This window comes from Amyelois transitella, chromosome Z (assembly GCF_032362555.1).
Source record: "Amyelois transitella isolate CPQ chromosome Z, ilAmyTran1.1, whole genome shotgun sequence".
Classification (NCBI taxonomy): domain Eukaryota; kingdom Metazoa; phylum Arthropoda; class Insecta; order Lepidoptera; family Pyralidae; genus Amyelois; species Amyelois transitella.
The window spans coordinates 6282276-6304946 of record NC_083535.1 but is presented as its reverse complement, the minus strand read 5'-3'; the positions used below and the strand labels follow the sequence as shown (position 1 = coordinate 6304946).

General features: G+C 33.6%; 2 protein-coding genes across 2 annotated transcripts in view; one reads left to right on the top strand and one right to left on the bottom strand.

The window, feature by feature from the left end:
- LOC106133820 (frequenin-2) overlaps nt 1-22671 on the bottom strand; it is a 77241-nt gene that overhangs the window by 11776 nt on the left and 42794 nt on the right. The window lies entirely within an intron of this gene.
- Nucleotides 13915-15150, top strand: LOC132903957 (uncharacterized). The gene is made up of 2 exons (XM_060953691.1): nt 13915-14049; nt 14482-15150. The coding sequence occupies exons 1-2, from the start codon at nt 14029-14031 to the stop codon at nt 15148-15150; spliced, it is 690 nt and encodes a 229-aa protein (XP_060809674.1). The 5' UTR covers nt 13915-14028.

Below are 22671 nucleotides of genomic sequence, written 5' to 3'. Positions count from 1 at the left end.
TGGAAAAACTAAGAAATTTTATAGATGAATTATTCAAAAAATGTTCACTAATACAAACAAAGTGTACTAAGTTTCCAAGCGATTCTAAATAAAACTCTAATTGATCTTTTTTTGTATTTATGCCACATACATTCTGATGAAAAACATTTAGCCATCTAGTTTCACAATCAGCATTGTAAGTTAAATTACTATTAGTTGACAAATTAATATTATTTACATGCGTTTGAATAGGATGATTGTGAACGAAAAAACACTTTGCTGTCATTTAATGAAGTTTTCTGATTCAAAAGACCATTATCCAATCTACTTTCATACCAGTTATATTCAGTTCTATATTTAATGTGCATAATAGCTCTCCAGATTGACTTACAGGTTTCTGATCTATTAATGTTATAAGTATTGTCATGAAGTATAACTTCAAAAAGACTCATGTCATAATTTTCTAGACATACTGACTTAACACATATATTTAACATATCCATCTTATCATTAACATATTTTGAGACTTTACCTATGACAACATTAGTATTTTTTAGCGATTCTACAGCACTTAATAAGGATGTATAATATTGATGAGGGTTTTGGTTACTTATATCTGCTAACACAATAACAAAATCCTGTTTCGTAAAGCCGCGGCAGTCCTCATTACACGTATCTAGAATGTGATCTATGGTTGCATACGGTTTAAGTATTGATTTTACATTAAATTTGCATCTTAATAACTTCTGGAGTATGCGCCTTAGATGTCTGCCATTTTCATCAGCATAGATCATAACCTGATGGCATTCATTGGATGTGTCACTGCATAATTTATTTATTTTATTCCTCTTTGACTGTTGGGGTATAGCTTGCACTGGGTCAGGATTTTCACCAATATCAGTATTGCCGGACTCTTCAAGATTTGTAAACTTGATTTTGTTTTTAATCAGACTTGATCGTCTTTTGGTCTTTCTGATGCTGCACGGTGTATCTTTCGATTCAGAGTTACAGATTCTGGTTAATTGATCAATACGAATATCGCGTTTCGCCAATTGCTTTTTCAGGACTTGTATTTCCGATAACAGATTTACTATTTCCTGATCCGAACTATCGGCTCTTTCCTTTAATAGTTTAATTTCCTTGCGTAATGATTCTACTTCTTCCATTTGAACAACTTCAGGACAGCTTCTGTGTAGCCTAGTTTGCTTAGATTCATAACTTGTATCACTTTCATCTTCTTCTTGATCTGACTCTGACTCAGATATTATTTTCGATAATTCAGCAAAAGAATTCTCAACCGGAACCCTGGCAAAAATTTTCTTCTTCTGTGTAGTATTCTGTTTTTGCAATTCTGTGTCTTCTTTCAAGACTTCATGACGCGAAAGCGGTGAACTTGCAGTCAAGAGTGCGGTTGGGTCACTCTGTTGTTTTTGCCTTTGAGAATTAGGTGAGGTTCTTATGTCAGAATCATTGCACAAACTCGTAGAACAACCAGGGATTAATTTATTAGTTGTATCTGTGAAGGAGGCATCTGTCAGGACTTGACAGTCCTGCTGAGCGTTATTTATTGCAACCTCCGCATCTGTTTCAAATACGACCTGGTCACTTTGTAGGTTCTTGTTGTTGTTAGGAGGAATAGATATCACTGTAACCGGTGTTTTTGTTTCGACAGATTTTCTTATATTTTTTCTTTCACTCCGTAGACATATCGCACATTTCCAACTTAGCTTGCGATCTTTTGTCATAATATCAAAAAGTTTGGTTGGCTGACTTGAACACTCAGCATGAAAACATTTTAAACAAACAGAACATTTCAGTAGATTTCTTCTGGTAATAGCTTTCTCACATTTGCTACACATAATTACTTGTGGTGGCATTTTACTGTTTCCTTGTCCGTTATAAACACAAATGTAAATTATAGAAACAAAAAAAAAAAAAAAACTCAATATTATAAGTCAATATCTTGGTACAGGCAACGCGATACTTATCGCATTTATTGTCTACTTCGTAGTACTAGGGCAGCGCATGACCACGCAGAAACGCAGAGCCCGCAGTAGGTAGCGATGATTCACTAACTCACTGATTCACCTTAGCGACGACTGTACGGGTTGTCGTAGGTCAGTTATTCAACGGAGTTTTTTAAAATTTGTGCACTATTTTTGCTTGTAGTCTTATAATGCGTGTATTAATTTAAAAAATCTTTAACACTTTTATAAGTTGTTCACTTTAACTTCACAATACTAGTGCTCACACCGAAAACTAATGATTTTTCTATGAGTTTAAGAATAAACAAACGAGCAGCAATTTAATTAGATATTCGCCACTTGACGGCTCGGACGACACTATAAAGTGAATACTTAACATGTAAATATCAACCTTGACTTTTAATTTCTTTTTATTATATTACATATGTAACACTAGTTTTATCCCCAGGTTCTTGGGTTCTATTCCTATAGAGGAGTGAGGATTTTTTTTATTTTACGACTACTTACGTCATTATAGTTGTATATTGTGCCAAATGTTAAAATTATAGTGAAATATATTCGGTTTAATATCAGTTGTGCGTTGTTATAATGGTATTCACCGTTACTTAATATGTACGACTATACATATACAGAAGATTAATAGTATCCGTAATAATTTGAACGTAATACGCATAAATTTATACCTACCTGACCAGATGAAAGTGGCTTAGTCGAGCGAGACTATTATATAATTATTGGTGTCTTCGATAAGAGATAAGGCACATTCATTATTCATATTGTTGCTCATATTTTTCAGTAATAAGTATTATTATCTCCTTTTCTAACAATATCTGAACCTGTCGATCTGTCTACCCCGTAAGGGAGCAAGGTGTGATAATAAAGCGTTATATCTCTTTTATTTCGTACATTTGTTGTCCGTCCCATTATTTTGTGATGCGTTTCGTAGGTACATGAATATACGAGTACATGAAATTTTTTGTACAGGTCAAAAATTTGGCATAACCATCAAAAATGGAAGCTAAACTAATTTGTAAAAAAGGTTGATGTTTGTTCCATTTACGTCCTCTGTCTGTGGAGGAACAAGGATAATCATGGAGCAAAGCGACTTCCGTCTAACCCCCGATACTTCGCTGTGGAACCTTGCCTAGCTTGGGTGTCATCGTTACAAATCCTGTTACTTGAATGTGAAGGTTTCTTTACTCACCGCATCTATTAGTTTACCTAATAGCGTAACTTAAAAATATATTTGTACTAGCCCGCACCTACGCCCGCGCGCTTTTAGGAAAGAAGAGAATACAGGTTTTTCGCAAATCCCACGGGATAGTTTTTATGTTTTCTTTCGACCCTTAACAACGCGTGAAGTGGCAACAATAAACTTATTTAATAAGTTGTGACAATTCATTCGTTACTTATGTAATGGGGCTGACATGCGTCAAGCTTCTCGGCCGCCTATCAGCACATCTCAAATGTTTGTTTTGCTCTTATCTTATCTATTTATAGTCTTAATCGGCGGGCAGCTTGAAGTATTTGGTGTGACGAAAATAACTCTTTCACTTATAGGTACGAGTAGTTATAGTTTGGAATGCATGGGTTAAATCCTATTATGATTGCCACTGATAGTTAAGTTATGAATGTTCTTTAATATTATATAGATTACAGAATGAACTATGGGCCCGTTTGGTTTCCGGCACTTTAGAATAAGGCCATTCCATCACTTTTCAGATGTCACAAAGGCGACTATGAGAATAGGTACATTCATCTAGTGCAGCTTTTACCATGTTCCTATATTTGTTAGGTCGAAGTTGTTTCGTGCAAAAACTTGACTTATTCAATTCAATTCACGATCATGGTAAAAAGGCGCACCTCGGACTCTTCTCCAGAGAGAAAGTCCGGAGGAAGAAGTCACATTTGTCATGGTAATAATATTAGAATAAATAATGTTGATGTTGAATATAAATACGAGTAAATCTGGATCTGTCAAATTTCGAATTTGACTGCTCAAAGCCAAGAGGGGCTTGGGATGCTATTCCGACATTGAATAAAAAAAGTTCGTTTTCAACTGGTTTCACATTTACACCGAAGTATATTCGGATTCGGTTTAGTGTATTTCATTAGATAGATCTATATAATTGATTATTTTTGTAATGTTCATAAATGTAGTCTTTTTAATAACAAAAGGTTCACTTTTATTAAGTACTCATGTTTGTTCAGTTACTTTATATGACATCTTTTTGCATTATTGTAATTGGGCTATCTATTCACCTATTTGAAATAAAAAAAAAAACGATCGTTCGTATACAGGTCTACTGAACCGGTAACGAAAATTCTTCCACTTTTAAAAAGGTATTTTATTTGCGGATGTTATAGGCTATGTAAGTATATATTATGGGCGAAGACTTGCTGAGCAGTCAGCCGTATAAATAAAAATAGCTTGATTACAGAAATCGACACATGTGATACCTACTAAATAAAAGTTCGTAAAAAAGGTGTAAAATTTAATAATAGCCACCCCAGGTTTCGTTTTAGGGAAGCTATGTAACTGAGGAACACAATTCCACGTCTCCTGCTCTTATCTCTATCTCTCAGACAGTTTTATGGTTTTCATTTACTGAAATCCGTTTCACTAGAATAAAAGATGTTTGGAAATCAATTCCAAGCTTAACTGTGTTCGCAATGCCATACTGAGACACTTTTAACTGCGTGAAACATTGTTAAATTACTGTCATTCATGGATTGATAGCTTCGTTTTTGTTTAGTAAATGTTTTGGGATTTGATAGATAAAATCGACTTTTTTTATAAAGTTAGGTAATCTATACATAGAAAATGTATACCTACTTAATATTGAAGAAGCAGATGAAACATGCCTCTATAGACTTTCTGATCTATTTTAATTTACAATCATTAGTCATCAAATAAATACTAGTCTGTTATGCTTTTACAGCTAAATAGGCCCACAGATTTTTTAAAGTTCCACATCGGACATCAAACATATACACTACATTTTTTAGACAAAATCCTACATGAGCATTGAGCGTGCATGCGCTGGAAATTATAAGTAAAATCAACACACACATATTAAAAGAAAAAAATAATAATTGTATAATAATATCTGATAGTCTCCATCGCGTGTTCTCGTCTGATTTTGGCAACTATTGTTCTGGAAAGATAAATATGTAGCGCAACCTAGGGTGGAACGGCTACCAGGTCAAGACCTTCAAGAACGGAAATTAATTCGTTCCTTATCTACAGTCCAGATGGTAGATAAATCCAAAACAGTACCAACTCAAATGAAACACCTTTGATTGAAATCTTTTAGTTTCAGTAATAGGTATAATCACTGAATAATTTATTCAGAATACTGTGGTTATAAATAATCTTTTGTGTGGGTTTTGATTTGATTTGTTAAGTGATTCAGATTATTTTACTTATCTATTTTCAGCGAGAGGTTATGTGTTAAAAAATATGCCTAAAAATAATCAATAAATATGATCTCGTCTTTATCCCTTACGGGGTTGGAAGAGTCAAGAGTTTCGAAATGCTTGAAAGACCCCATTCAGCTGCATAGATTAATGATGGAATTGAGTTTCAAATAGTGAGAGGTTCAAACCCCTAAAAGAAGTCATTTTCCATCATTATATTATAGAACACACAACAATCATGATTAAAAATATGTTTGGACCTATTTATCTGCTTGTCTGTGTCCGTTTATCTCTGATGGCTTAACCGAGCTTGCCTGCGGTTTTCTCTAATGTGTTGGAGTAAGCTTCACTTAACATTTAGTGCTTGATTTAATTCTATCAGTTTTTATATCACACACACATAATCACGTCTATATCTCTTGTGGGATAGGCAGAGCCAGGTTAGGCCAAATTCAGCTGATAGGCTAAATGATAGAATTGAGATTCAAATAGTGACAGGTATACAGTAAATAGCCCAACGACTAAAAGAAGAATCCCAAGTTATTATGCCTATCCCTTAGTCGCGATTTACAACACCCGTGGGAAAGAGATGGAGTGCTCCTATATATATCAGTTTATATAATTTGTTATAAAAATACTTGTTTCGTTAATTCGGCTGAATATTACATCTTGATAATGGAAAAACAGGTATTATTGAATTGTATCTCGGTTCTTTTCATATTGGGTTTGCAGAGTATTGTTTGTGTTCATCAAACCCACTTTACATTCATTTTGTGGTCGCGTTGCTCATTATCATGGCAATAAATAAATATAATCAGGGCAAATAACACAGATTGAGTAAAAAGTGTAAAATAAATACAAATATTATAATAGTTAATGTGTAACTTTGATTATTATTTTTATAAGGGCTTATCTTCAGAAATACTAATTCGTTCGCCGATAAAATGGTAGATTATCCTCGGGTGAAGCTGTGGCGGACCGCCAGTATAAAGAAAACAACCATGACGCAGGACATTGGCTCCAGAAAAATTTAACCTGATTAAAAAAAAAATGTACAAGATATACTATACTTTTGGTTATTGTTTTATCATAAATATTTTATTCTTTACTAAAAAAGGAAATTTCCTCTGACCTGTAAATTGATTGAATCCGGGACTTTGTCATTCAGAAGCAGACTTAATCCACTGCGCTACAGTGGCACTAATATAATGTCGTATGTCTAACCAATCACAAAATTATCGCAATATCGACTTTTGTTTGTGCCATTGCCTACTTTTTGTTACGTAGGTACCTACATTATTAATATTCTCACGTCTTTATTCCACACGAGGTAAACAGAGCCCAAACTTGAAAAGACTGAAAGACCACGTCCAGGTATGGATTGATGGTGGAATAAAGATTCAAATAGTAACAAATTGCTAGACCATTGTCTGAAAGAATTATCATAATGTTCTTTTGCCCTTTCCCTTTATTTACTTTCAGCACAGCACTGCACAGGAAGTGAAGCAGCTGGCACATGCTTTGTTTTTCTTTCGCAATCAGCATGGAAGCTTTATCTTAATTATTTAACTTTTGTATCCAATGACTCGTTGAATCGTTATTTACGGTCTATCTTTACATTTAGATGTGAAAATTCATAAAGTTTTACGGACCATAACTGTCAAATCCCAACAGGCTATTATTCGGAAAGCAAAAATTATAGCCTACGATTACCGTAACTACGGTTATTTATTACATGAATGGTCTTTGGTAGTGTTTTTCTTCATCGCGAAGAACATGAGGTGACAATAAAAATTGTTTAGTTCAAGGACTAGATAGTCTATTGTATAAGAACAAATAACGCAGATTAAAACTAGCAGTAAATCGTATCACTCTTGACTTGACACATTAATTTGAATTAAACGTAGGTATTAAGTATCTAATATAAAATGTTTTTCTGAAAGTCTGATTTATTGTGCCGTTATATCATTAAATCAGTAGTTTCTGTATATTTTATTTGGACTGGAATGGATTCAAATCCAAAGTTTGTTTAATTAATTGAGTGTTCGCATATTGGCAAAACATTGTTCAACGAGATTTGCTTATTGCATATCATATAAACTATAACCGACCTACTCGGTTATGATAGTAACTCCATATTAGGAGTAATTTTGGGTCACGGTCTTATTGGTTGCAATACCTATAATTAACAAGTTTTTTTACTCTTTAAAGGTGTAGGAAACATTGAAACGTCATTATAGATATAGTGTTAATTTGAATTTTTATGATTTCAACGAATGTGAAAAGAAGATTTTTTTTAATAATTACCAGAACTCAAATAATTTTTAGTGGTACTTTTATGTAAGTAGTTATTTTAAGATTCCTTCAAAATTTTGATAAACCACGGGTAAAAACTAAAGTTTCAGATCATTATAACATAATGAAAAATGAAAAGTACAGGAGGTTTCAAACTTTATAGGAGAACACGCCTTAATGGCACAGTTTAAGCCCATTTTGAGTAGGGCGAAGGTACCTGCTTCCTTTGAACTTTGTAACAAAAGTACCTTTCTGCACTTTAAGTAAGTATTTAATCTAATGCCGCTATATTATACCGTTGTCAATGTAATTTTGACTCGTTATTTTGACTTTGTAACAAGTTACTGCACGTCTGACTTAAGAACAGCTTATCTCATCAATAGGACAAATTAATTATCTCGAAAGAAAATTTAGTGCGCTGAAATGGTTATTATAGTACCTACCTATAGGTAAAATAGTACCTACCGAAACATAATTTAACGTTGTTTTCGAAACATGGTATCGTCTTTTCTTGGCGGATAAACAGGTGAAAGTCATCATCATCGTCCTACCGTTAGTTACAGTTGCGTCCTCACATTTTGCATAGAAGCCCGTGGGTTCGCTTTTGACCACAATCTCGGATTGGAAGTGAGGTTTTTACAATAACCAACTCCCGTCGGACCTCCACAACCTAAAAAGGGGAACCTAACCCTTACTAAATCAAACTTACACATCTAGTTGCCATTATTAATTGCCTGGGAAACATCATAAGGAAACCTGCACATTTAGTTTCCCCATGATGTTTTCTCTCATCGTAAGAGCTTGATTTGTAATGAAACTCAGTTAAGTTATAAGCTTTATAGCTAGTACATGGATGAGCTAGGTTACCATATATATAAAACATACATATAATCACGTCAAAGTAAAAGCTAGTCTATTTAATGTATAGGTAGGTAATATTTAGGTATTTGTTTGTTCTGTTACATATATTCGAAGGTTAAATACAAATATTTGCTTAAGACGAATTAGGAGCAACGAATGTGTTTTAATATAAGTATTTTAGGAATTTTATGTAATATCGAGTAATATATTATTTTCACAGATCTCAAATCATATCATTCATATCAAAATAACAATATGTATATAATATTATATATAAGGTTGCGGAGGTCAGACAGGAGTTGGAAGAGAGAACGTACTTAGGACGTGCCAAATAATCGATAATAGTTGTTAACGTTAAAGGCAATTCCATCGATATCGACGACAGCTTTTTTGGGGGCAAGTGAGATTTAAAACATAAAATCTTTGCGGTTTACTTTTGAGAAACTCCCGGGTAACTTAGCTTTTTATTTCTCTTTCAAAGCTTACACAAATTTGTTTATTACTTAAGTAGGGATTTATTTTAAGACAACGAGATTACTTTAATATCTATTTAAGAATCTCTGCTTTCTTTACTAATTAAATAAAAAAGTTGGGAGATGAGTCTGTCGTTTTGATATTATAGATATAAATATATCCTAATCTAAACAAATAAAAATGTCTCTCTCTCATCTTGGCTTGTTCCCAGTTGTATCTTGCGCCATTCCTCTTTCCACCGTCTCCGGTCTACCATCAGTACTAAAACCATTGGCAAGTCTAACTATAAATATTTCTGCTAAGAAAAATTGTCAAAAAAGAAAGGTTGATGAAATTTTGACACAATTTAAAGAACTTTTTCTCATTAGGAGTAAGTTTTAGGAAAAAGCTAGTGTGTAATATCTTTATTGAAGACTAAAAGTACCGCAGCTGAATTAGTGATACGAATTCTCACGCTCTCTCTTCAGTGGTCTGGGATACACATTTTCCCTTCCTACTTTGTTCAGTCTACAGCGCATCAGGATGAAGATTAGTCCTTGTCGCTATTATATGTTTAACTGAAAAAATATATAATATATAAATCTTTGCTTTTAATATTTGGCCAGGAGAAAAATCAAACATTCCGTAAACATATCCCCTCTCTCATAGTTAATCTACAATTACATAGATATATTTACAAATTGTAAAAATGTAAGTAAATAAATATATTTTTTTCCATATTTCAATTTTAGGATCTGCAACAGAATATACACTTTTAAAATGATTTACTGAAGATTTGCCTTTACAAGGTGGAAACTAATGGAATGAAGTTTGAAATCTATTACTATGAATAAAACGATTGCCTTATTGACAATTGTAGGGGAATACTAAGAGAGGAATTGCCGAAATTTCTATTGGACCGGGAAATGCTTATTAGGCTTTTCGTTTTGCTCCGGCGGTTTTGCTGGCGCAATATAATAAAACATCAGCCAGGCATAAACAATTAAAAGATTAAGGAAAGTAATTTGCAAAGTAATTTTGATATCTTCGGTGAGAACAGAATTACATTTATTCTTATCAAATTTTATTTGGTAACAAACGAGAGCTTTTCACATAACATAGAGCTTTTGCTCTGTAATATAAAGCTGTTGTTCTTTATTGGGAGACAATACTTCAAAATTTATCTTGCTTCCGCCTAAGTGCTCTCAACCGCTCCTCTTGGTTTACTAATTCTTTGTTGTCAACATGGATAATATTTGTCAAGGTTTTAATAAAAATGTTCCAGATAATGGAAAAATTTTGTGCAACTTGACGTGTTATAAATTAATACTTCGGTAAAATCCAAGGTTAGGATTCAGTGAAACTTACATTGCCTTTACTTGAATAAACACAAGTTACTTTTCACCTTTAAGTTTCCCAGGGCAAAAACTAGTTACAAATGAACGTAAATTAAGTTATAGGTACATGGAGTAATAGTAAAAAGAGCCATTTGTCTCCGTCGTACACCCTTCCACATAAAAAGTAAAATTATTCGGAATTCCGGAACTAGCATTTTCCAATATACTCTCACGATTAACTACCATACGCTCTAGTAATAGAGTATTATTTCCTTAAAAACTTATGTTAACTCCGGGAATTATTTTGTTTGTGTCAATGGAAGAAATTCTATTTATGTGTAAGTATGACAACTCTACAAAAGGAGGCAAAATGTCAATAGGTATTAATAGCTCCTTTTATGTGACAGAATTTTTTTTGACCTTTGATACGATTCGAGTGTTGAATTTGCGTAGCGAAAGAAAATTATTCAATTTCTGGTCCCGTTTATTTTGGAAAATATATTCATGTGTTTTTGGGGGCTTAATACGAGTAACGTGGGTAATAAATATTTGTTGGGTATAGTGATATTAGTTGTGTTTGTATCCTACGAGTATCATATTTCCTATTTATAAATGCGAAATTTGAGTTGGGTGGATATGGATATGTATGTTTGTCACTCTTTGGCGCAAAATGTTCTAGATGAATTTTGATGAAATTTGGTACACAAGGTAAATTATTACCTGGACTAATATTATATTTACTCTTTCCCCAAAATTCCCACGGAAGCCAAGCCCCGGTGCGCAGCTAGAAAAAATACTAAACTGGTCGCATGTTTTAAATTTACCATGAAGGACACTTTACAAAGATTACAATAATATTATGTTTATTTGCACATAGAATAAATTATCTTACTTTAAAATGACATAAAGTAGATCTTACATTTAGAAGCGTTCATCATTAAACAACCATAAAGTTTAACCAAATGAATAACGAAAGATAAAATAAATTTGGTCATTTTTACTTGCGCTAAAAAATTGGAGCGATAAAGAATAGTGAAGTCCCAAGGACCCTAAAAGATCCCTCTAGAGTCAGCATCATGCTCAAACCTATTACGCAAGAAGTGTCCATGGGCTGTGGTGTGGTAGTTACTTATCCTAATACGCCTTCACCTGCGTATGTAATTACATGCTTACTCATGAGCTTACTTATGAGTAGTATGATGATGATAATAATAAAGAAGTATTATTAAACTACATATAAATATAAATAGCTGTTGCCCGCGACTTCGTCCGCGTAAATTTCGTTACGCATGTTATGTGCGGCAAAACCAGGATACATATTATCAAACTGATATTCACTTATATTTATATGTTATAGGTATAATGCTGTCGTACAATGATAAATGACTTTGAATTTTACATTACGTACCTTATTTGCAGGCAAACTCATGCCTTGAGTTCATTCAAATGACGATAACTTTTTTTTAGTGAACCAATTTTGATGAAACAAACTTTAAATGTTTTTCTGAGTTAAACACAATTGGTGAAAGTTTTTTAGTAAATCGGTTCAGTACTTTCGGAGATAAGCGTGTTCATACATATAGACAGACAGAAAGACAAAAAAAAATTGCTTTCTATTATTCATTCTTAGTGTCCCTCTATCCATTTCAGTCAAAAATACTAAATGTACAGACAAAATATTTTTACTGTTTTATTATAAGTATAGATTAGTTAAAAGCCTTCAGAGCTTACTAAGTAGATTTCTCCAATAAGGGACATTTCTTTAGTCACAGAATTTCTTTCCAGTGGTTTTTACTAAAGGTTTAAATAAACTTTTACAATACATATACATCTTGTTACTATAAATGGAGATCTGTAAATGACTTTATGTTTTTATAACGTTTTGTTTTACTATTTTTATAGTCATTTATCTTCCTAATAAATAAGATCTTGTATGTTATGGTAATGATGATCTGCTATGTCATCAGCAGAATAGCACAATTAAAATTTAAATGCCTCTGTTTAATGAGAAAACACATCTACATATCAGATTTCTCACACAAAATACTGACCATAAGTACAAAAATGTACTGTCAGTCGGTAAAGAAATCGTAGAACCGAAGTTTGTTTCTATAGAGGCAAGCTTTCTTTATTGAAATGGATGTTGAATGTTGTCTCAGTGTCCTAAAAAAGATTTCGGGTGAACCAATATTTCCATCCGTTCATACTCCTCTCCTTGGCTTGGATTAAATATTTTCGACATTTTGTATTTTTTTTTATTATAAACTATATTTATCAAAACATGAAAAGGATTTTTGCTTAAAAGAAATGAAAAGCATATCTAAGTGCCGGAGCAAAAAATTAAAGCGGCCAAGTGCGAGTGGTCTTCTATATATCAGATTATAATAAATTGGCTGTGAACGTACAGACATGATAAAATATAAGGGTTTAATTTTTTGCTGTTCCGCTTCGAAATTGCTTACAATGTTGAAAAAGTTTCTTAAGGATGTCTGTATATCACACAGATTGGTTCGAGTCGATCGCCCAAAGCTTATCTACTCATTCTAATCATATTCTTCATTCTATATATCTATACTTGTGTATTGTTAAAAGATTTGTCAAAAGTTTTATGGTTAGTTGCCTGCAATTAAAATTAATAATGTATGTAGGTAATACATTATAGTCGCTTTGCAGTAATGCAGAGTACGTCATTCGACCCTAGAATAAATTAGAACTTCCAATCAAAAAGGTAAGGAAAAAAAATCTTTAAAAAATATTTCAAAATTCAAAAAATTCAAAATTGTTTAACGTTAACTTTCAAAATATTCTTTTTTGCTTTTTCTTGTTGCCGTTTCTAAGCTATGTTTCGGAGATGTATCGGCTTGTTGAGATTTCAGAGCATTTCTTCACTTCACATTACATAGTTTACTCAACTGGTCACGTTTGCCTAAACGCCGATGTTCGCGGTAAGCATGGATACTATACTTTAAACGATCTACTACGCAAATACTTTATCCACATTTCGTACTCTTTCTCGCCATGAAGTCGAAACGCCGTTATTGGTGTTTGCTCGTTTGTATACATCAAGTATACCAATTAGAAACTATTTGTTGTTATTTGGGATGGGGGTAGGTAACGGGAGTTTTTATTTTTGTTCATATAATTAAACTTTATTGTACAATTTCTAGATAAGGCGGAATCATTTCGGTTAAGCGAGGACTTAGGTAAGCGTGAAATAAAGTCATGATGATGGTTTTCTCTCTCGCTATTTGTAATCAAGCATGTAAAACGGTCTGTAATGTAATCTTCAACTTAACCGGCATCCGTCGTTCTTTGTAAAAATTAAACATCCTTTATCGTTTGTTTTTACACGGAATACGAACAATGAGATATGGCGTGGTCATTATAGCATCATTACGATACGGTATTCAGTTAGAACAATTCCGCCAGTCGTAGTACCTATGGAGCGTGTAAGTGTTTTATTATTTTGTATTTGGCAAATTGATTGAATAGGGTGATGCAATCCTATTATCCTTTTGTTTTGTGAGTGCATATCTATTTACAAGTGTGAATTCAAAGAGTTTCGCCATTCGCGATTTACTTCTGCTCTACAGTGGATGTGGTGAAATGCTTTCTTGAAGACTTTTGAAGATGAATGCAGAGTTTTATAGACGCAGACGACGATTATCGCAGATAATTTTTTAGTTCATTGAATAAAGATGGATTCATTTGATCTAAAAGTGAGTGCTGAATTACGGACGAGTTATTTTGTACACGCCGTAGTAACAAATTTTTTTAATGGTTTTATTTTTTCGTTAACATAACAAACAAGTATAGTTCAAAATAGTGGGTAATTTATTTATGTTTATTTATTTAATTTCGTTTCAATTACTTCTGGGATTTAAAAGTATAATGCCTCTGCGAATAACTGGAAATCGTTTAAGTCAACATAAATTAACCTTTTAAGGCAGTGACCCGGTGTGCATATTTCTTTAATGAAAAGAGGATCTTCTCAGAATTTGCAGCAAATATCAGAGTTGCAGCATTTGAAGGGATGAAGTAAAGAATGTTTTGTTTTCAAACGTTATTAGACACTGGATGTTATAAAGTTTTGTCTTATCTTTTTATTTACTTCTAGTAGATATCTGTTTTTATCTTTATTCATTTTTCAGACGTTGTTGCTGGTTACGATATATGCGAGCAAAATTCTAATGTATCCAATGAAAATGAGAGTACCCCCGTATAGTGCATTATTCAGCGAAGATGAGAAGCAGAAGTCACTGAGCGCCGCTCTTTTGTCGAAATTCGAGCAGAACAGCTTAAAAAACCATTTGGATGCCCCAGGATGTCCACATGGTCTTTCAAGGATAATGTTCCCACTGAAGTTTCATTACGATGACAATCTTTTGGGACGAGGACTGGAAGATCGCGTTAATATAGTGGACTTACCTGCCGTGAAGCAACCTTATCAAAACTACAAGGTGCTGGTGGCAACCGCACCAGCCGGTTTGGAGCTCGACGATGAGGACAGCAAAGCACTTACACTTTACGTAGTGTTTGATAGTGACAATGAGCACAACCCAATGAACTTACCTGCTGTATATTTTGTTAAGAAAAGGCCGGGAGCCTCGCCGCGTGATAATATAAGAGATCCTATTTTTGTAGTTGACAGCAACCGTACAGTCACAAATTTGAGAAGTAAGGAAATACAAAAATTCCTCAAATTCAGAAATAAACTGACCAATCGATTTAGTAGAACCTCCGATAGCGAAGAACTAGACAGTAAACAGGATTTGGAAATTATACCCGAAGAGCTTAAAGAATATCTTAGATATGATTAAGTGTTATTTACTTTTGCAAATTAAAATTAGTTAATAAAGTGTATAACTAAAGCCATAATGATAAAAAAATATTTTATTTATACCGTTATTTAACCGTAGTTAATATATAGACTATATGTATTTATTTTAAGAGTATCTCTTACATTATGTTTTAAACTACTTCCCAAAAATAAATACATACTAGTACCTACCAGCAACAAGCTTTGTCAAATGATAGTAAGTACCTTACAATATTCATTATATCATCTTAAATTTTTATGTATTGTATTCGTCAAAATTAATTAGTCCTGTACCGTCTATACCTATAGTGTATAAAATATAATAAAATGCAACCGGCATTTGCGGAGTTGAGGTAGCGAGAATGGATTTCATAAAGAACCCAACAAAAAAAGGCAATTAGAGTCCCAACAAAGAGATAAACATGGCGGAAAACAAAACGATGTGGAATCATGCGCAAGCTTTTATGAGTAAGTATTTTTTAAGGTGTATTTGTTCTGGATATATTATGATATGGATATGTTTGCAAATCGAACTTAATATTTTAACTTACATAATAATCTTATATACAAAATAAAATCTGACAGAGATTGTTATTTGGCCAGTACATAGGTTTCTCATGTTTTCTTGGGTTGCGCTATGTACTGGATCTCCTGAAATCCCCAGAAATTGCTAGTCCCAGTTACATCCTCAATGTTCTAGAGAGGAGCTCAGGGTACGCTTATGATAAGATCCTGAAGTAAATAAGTTATTCAGTCACGAAGATGTTTATTGCTCTTTACTGGTAAATAATAAATTTGGACATACTAAATTAGGCCAACACAGAAGGCTATCTAACTGATAACATAATAAAGCTAATTTGAGATTTCAATTACTTTTAAAGGAAAGATCGCGACGAATATTTGAAACATTTTAACCTTTATTAATAAATTATTTTTTTGATGAATGTTGTTAAACATTATACATAAAAGCTTTGTATTGGAATAAGTTTAGACCATTATTAGCAACTGATTTTTGTATGTTATCAGGGTTGGGTAACATATATCTAAAAATATAAACAAATTTCGCCTTTGGCAAATTAATTATGCATGACCGCATGCAGGTGACTACATTTAATCTAATTTAAACTGCTTTTTTATACTGAATGTATCAAGTCAGTCTTCTATAAATAGTAGATGACTAATGGGTACAATGTTGAAATACGATACAGTCCATTACTCTATGTATGTTTTTGACTAGTTTTAATAGACGTGACCATATGTATGTATGTATGTAGAAGTTAAACCAAAACTATTAAATTACAGGTGTAGGTATATATCATAGTTAATTATAAAAATATTTTATTAAATTAAAGACTTTTTAAGATCCGAAAGTGTGTTTGTTTGCCTGAAACAATTGGCGAAACTTATTTTTTTTCATTTCTTCTTCTCTTCCATTTTTTTCGTGCCTCAAGAAAAAATGTGATTTCGAAATTGTTTTTTTTTTGCATTTGCATTGTGGATGTAGCAACTGGCAATAGCTAGCACACGTTTTTTTTTAATAAGACTTTTAGAAAGATTCTAAAATTACTATTTAGGTCCATATCCAGTCGGATGTATTTTGCTTTTTTTATTTGTAAGTTTAACTGGAGATTTATATTCATGTAGGCCTCAAGAGCTTACACACTTAACTGATCACACGACTCGAGATGTTATTGCTTAATGTTCAAACATCGATGAATAAGATATATAACAAATTGTACAGATGCTCAATTCAACTAGTAACCTTCGACATTATACACACAAGTACTATCATAATTGCAGGTCAATGATATGACATTGCATATTTATTTGAATACATGCTAAGTGCCTATTTTAAAGAAATTTTAAATTCTGGGATATTTACCCACGGCCTGTTGATTTTTTTGCAATGATCAACTATTGGCATTTAAATAGCTATTTCTTATAAATCTAATGCTCTGTAAGTACATAATGTCTTGTATGTATTTATTTTCTTTTTTGACAAACTTAAATAACTAAAATATAAAATATTTTTTATATATTATAGAGGATTGGCCAGTGAAATATTTTCTGAAAGGTCTACCGGGCAAGGGTCATTTCCGACCCAAAGTGAGGAGAACGATTATAATTAATATAGGGATGTATCCAAATTTATGGTCTGTAGATCTCCTAAAATGGGCAAGCAACTGCTATATTTTCATAGCATGTAAAGTATTTCTTATACTCTTTCAAATGAACTCTAAACTCGAAGCTATAACTTAGAACGAAAATCACAGATTTACCATTATGTCACCCTTGTAGCGTTGGTTCCGGTTGCGTTGTACACCTGTCCTGAGAGGAGCCTTGCTTCCACCTATGACCACAATTCCACGAAGCGACACCCGTCGAACCATCAAAATCTTTGCAGGATGATTGCAAATGTGATCAGGGTCATCAACAATCAAACTATTACACTAGAAATTAAAGAGTCATTCATTCGTATCTGGCCTCATGTAAGGTATGAATTAGAGCAATCACTCCTCACATACAGATCTAAAATTGGTTTATATGATGAGGAGGAGGGAAAGGTATGATTGCGTCCTGGAATCAATCCAATACCAATCTGTGACATGAATGGTAAATGAAAGTACTTATTCGAAAAGTTCTATTGCAACCTTTGTTACGTAAAGGCCCTGCGCGCCAACGGTGCAATTACACAAAATCTATTTTGTTGATACATTTGTCAGGTTGTACGCACTCCGATCTACTTATAATCAATGTATTTTTCGATTTTCACTTAGGCTTTACTATACGTTTTTGGTGAAGTGGGAATTTGGGTGTATTATGACTAGGTACAGCTATCTAGAATAACTTCGATCTCTGTCTAAGTATATTCCTTATGTAACAAAATTTTAATACTCTACGCGTGTAACAAGAAAGAAGGTAACAGGCATAAAACTGAGTCATTTCTCGAAAAAGTCGCTTACAACTAGTGCTTTTAAATTCCTAAGGCGGACACAGACAGGTGTCAAGAAAGCAGAAACATTAAAATTTTAAAAATTATTTCACGGCAAAGTACCTTTTCAGCAAATCGTGCAATTGGTACGTATTATTTTTCATAAACTTTTTTCATCATAAAATATAAAATAGAGATTATAAAACTGATGTAGAAATCAGAAATTTACACACAAACATTGCATTAGATATGTTCAGATAATCACATCTGTTTGTCAGAATATAGTTCGAAATTGTAGACAATTTGAAGATATCAGAAAGAATTAATCGATTTGTGAACAACGGATTTCAATGTTTGTAGTGAACGGGGGGTGGGTAATGGAACGGGGCTGCGCAAAAAGAATCCAGCACGTTGAATAAATTATTCAACAGTGTCAGTGACCCTTAGCAGCTTATTTTATGGTCCCTTTTCCTTAATTCTGTGTGAGGATAAGGTTGGGAGTCACGTAGTGGTTGCGCAAGCGGGTGAAACGCGACGATGATGGGGTCATAGTGGTTGCCATTTATCATGGTGTGATGTGGGAATACCTACGGTTTTCTGAATTCTTATTATTACTATATAGACTGGTCTTATCCTTATGGTATGCTTATTGTTCATTTACCGTCTGTTAATCCCGTTTGTATCCTCAACTAACTGAAGAAGAGCCTAAAGTCCCATCTATTTACTAGATACTAACTAGACTAGATAATAACTAGAGTGGGTAAATCAGGTTTTTACACGTAGCGATTCCTGTCTGACCTCCAAAAGCTTTCAGTGGACTAAAAGTGCATGTCCTCGAGATGTTTTCTCTTATTGTTAGAACATCGATAACAAATATCAAATCAATGATCGTCACTCAGAAATTAGTCATTGGTACTCGTATGCAGCCGCGGTTGTATTCGAACCTACATATGTGACCTTAAAACGGGAACGTTTTAACTAACAAGTCTCGACTATCTTACGAAGTTTTAAAAAAAATGTCCGGCAAGTAAACTACAGTATACCTACGTGCACTATTTCATTTGACCCACAATTTCTTACAAATATATTTTGCTGCGGCAAGCGCAGCCAAGTCTAATCATTAATCAAAGTTGACTTGTTATTCTCCATTTTTGTTTTTGTTGTCTCTCTGACCTTGAGGAAATATCTTACACATTTCGTTACACGTGGCAGAGCGGGGTAGCCGTTCCGTACTTCGTTTTATATGAAATATTTTTTAGAAGGTAATTGCTGTAAGATATTTTACTCATTTAAACTGTGTAGAAATTGTATCAAATGACCTAAGTAAGGTAGTGAACACGTCTTAGGATTCAACAAGGGACATATTCAGTATGATGGATTTTAAATACATTTTGAAAGCAGTAGTTGCAGAAACCATTATATAAAAATTTATCAGTTTATCAATTCTTTCTGATAAAGTTTGCAGTAGCCTGCAAAGATAAAACTTCATACAACGCACTTAGTTCTGCTTTAATTTCCATACCGTAAAGGTGGAACTACCTACCTACTTGTAACTTGATGAAACTTTGGCAAACCGAAGCAATTATTTAAGAGTGTTGAAATCTTGGTTTCTATATTAAAAACCATGTCGCTTAAATTTCGTCAAATTCAATGTGCGAAATGCGAAACTACGTTGTATACATTTATTTTTCTGAACGTTTAGTTCTGTTCTATTGGCAGTGTATTAAATTATGTCAGACCTTTTACATGTACAGAAGATTAGTTTACTAGTACGAGAAACTGTTTTTTATTAATCGTATGCTCAATTATGTAAGATACATTCGACAGATTCTGAAATATAACTTAATTGTTAGGTACGTAACTTGGTGAACTTTTAGTAAATCAATCTTACAAAATATGTATGTCTGTTAAGCTTTTACGGTTAAACCGCTTTATACATGAATATAGTTAATTTCACGAGGGCAACATGGTCCTAAAACGCTAAACGAGAGTGATAAGTACAATTTACGACAAAAACCTAATTAGGTTATTCGCATCAGAAGCATTTTAGAAATTTCTAAGGGAAAGGATTTCCCGGTTTAAAAGTCAGTCAAAGTGGAACAACTCTTACTTTCATTGGCCGAAGAATACCTACAGTTTATCACTCACAAATAATCTTTGGCCGGCAGAATTCGTCGGATTGGGGCATCGCAACAGATTTCACAATAGATCTACATCAAAGTGCATTACACAATCAAATGTCTGTAACCAGTAGCCAAATATTATATGCTACTGTTAGATATATTTTTTGATCATGTGGTTAGCCATCTATTTGCCGTGTGAATAGGACCACTGCATCTAGTTCCCAGGAATGTCGAAAAAGGCAACTTAGGGATAGGCTTATAAACTTGCGGTTCTTTTAGGCAATGGGCTAGCAACCTGTCACTATTTGAATCTCAATTGTATCATTACGCCAAACAGCTGAACGTGGTCTATCAGTCTTTTCAAGACTGTTGGTTCTGTCTACCCCGCAAGGGATATAGACGTGATTATATGTATGTATGTATGTATAATCTTCTTCTTTCTCGAAATAACCGAGATTTTTAGTGTGACACTGGTGGTGCAGCGGCATAAGCATTTGTTCAATATTTCGATAGTGACCAAAGCCAGACAAATCCGCTAATTGCTTAATTTAAAAGCGTATACATAAATAAGAATAAAGATAATTGCTAGAAACTGTACTTATGTCTATCACTAATATAAGGCCTTCTAACGAACAGTTAAATAACAAATGAAAATAATAATTAATTACTGAGCACTATCAACAAGCGCATCTAGAATTGCCAAAGTAGATTGGTGTCAGAGACGGACAGTCTGTTAAAACCTTGCCAGATCTTATAACAGCATGACAAAATTGCGTTCTTAGATTAGAGACTTAAAAACCAACAACTAAGAGATACATTTATTTACTCTATAACAAAATGGTATTTGACATCATATAGTGGCCGAATCGTTGTGGAGTACTGGAGCTTACGCTTGGTGACAGAAAAAAACTGTGTTGTCAAAAAGCTGAAGAGTTTGTTTGTTTGACTGCGCTAATCTCAGGAACTACTGGTGCGAATAGAAAAATTGTTTTTGTGTTGAATAGACCATTTATCGAGGAAGGCTTTAGGCTATATAACATCACGCTGCAACTATAAGGAGCAAAGAAATAATGTGTGAATATGTGAAAAAAAACGGGGAAAATTATTCATCTTTGTGGGATTCAATGATGCCCAAAGTAACTATTCCACGCGGACGAAGTCGCGGGCACAGCTAGTTATGTATATAGTGGGTACCTTTATGTGTGTATCTCTCTATATACATACATATAATGTCTATAGTGCTTTGAAAACTGGGTTCTTTTTTAGTCACCCTGCCTTTCGCAGTGTTCTTCAGATTATTTCGTTCTTTTTTGTACCAGAGTTGATTTCTTGGACCAAAACAATTCATACCTCGAGGTACTCGAAAATGCTGAATTTATTGATTTTATCGGTTCAGATAGTCTGGACTGACGAAGTTAAATAACTTTCGAAGATAAGATAATTAGAGCTCGGCAAAGTTCCTTAAGAAAATTTTCCTGTATTTTGATATTAGACAGAAATCCACGGAGGTATTAAAATGGAATGCCAATAAGAACAATAATATAATAACACGACGGAATGACTTTATAATTTATTTGTATCTGTCTGATTCTGTTGGTTTCCGAATCGAATCACGCCAAACTTATTACGAATTTTGTTTGAATTCGAAGACATCATGACGGCATACTTATAGCCGATGCCAACTTAGGTTAGGCTTCACAAAATTATTATATAAGAATAATTTTACATAATGTAATTATCAAATTTAAGTATTAATTTAAAAAAGTTAGCTGAAGTTCGTCATGTTTTCTCATTATCTTTAGTGAGATTTCTAAGCGGCCAAGTTGGCAAATCTGCTATGTTTTATAATTACTATTCATCTCACGAGCTAACGAAGTACGCAGTTATTTAGAAAGAGGATTTGTTCTTTCACTACCCACATTGTACGAAATATGTAAATTTGTATGCAGAATTGCAGATCATATGGCAACACTTGGTCCTGTACGTGCCTTTAAACACTCTAATGTTAAATAGTATTAGAATGGCTTACGTTCCGCAATGAATTTATTTTTATTACCCCTAAATGCATATAATAAATAAATGGAGTTACAATCGTAATGAAAAGTCTTTAAATTGTCCTATTCCAGTCTAGAACGACGTTATTATTTGTGAGAACGAAAGGAATAAAAATATTGATTAAAAGATTTAACCAAGCGTATAGTCCTAAAGCCCTGATTGCACATAACCGAATTTCGACACAGGTAACTTGTTAACCGTAAAGGACATAAGGCGCTGTTCGTCCCAAAAAATGAGGGTCTCCGGAAGGACGCGTGATAAACCGGATTTCATGCGAGCGAAGCGGAATAACCCGTAGCCGGTCCAATGGCTTCAGGGATTGGTAATAGCCCGAGTTCAAAAGGATACCACATCTATATTCAGTTTTTATACTGTAATGGATGCCTCGTATGCGTGTAGTGGGTGTAAGAGA

Excerpts from the sequence above, each read along its gene's own strand:
- LOC132903957 (XM_060953691.1), top strand. The coding sequence starts at position 14,029 with ATGGATTCATTTGATCTAAAA. Across the intron at positions 14,050-14,481 it reads TGGATTCATTTGATCTAAAA|ACGTTGTTGCTGGTTACGAT; the intron begins GTGAGTGCTGAA and ends TTCATTTTTCAG.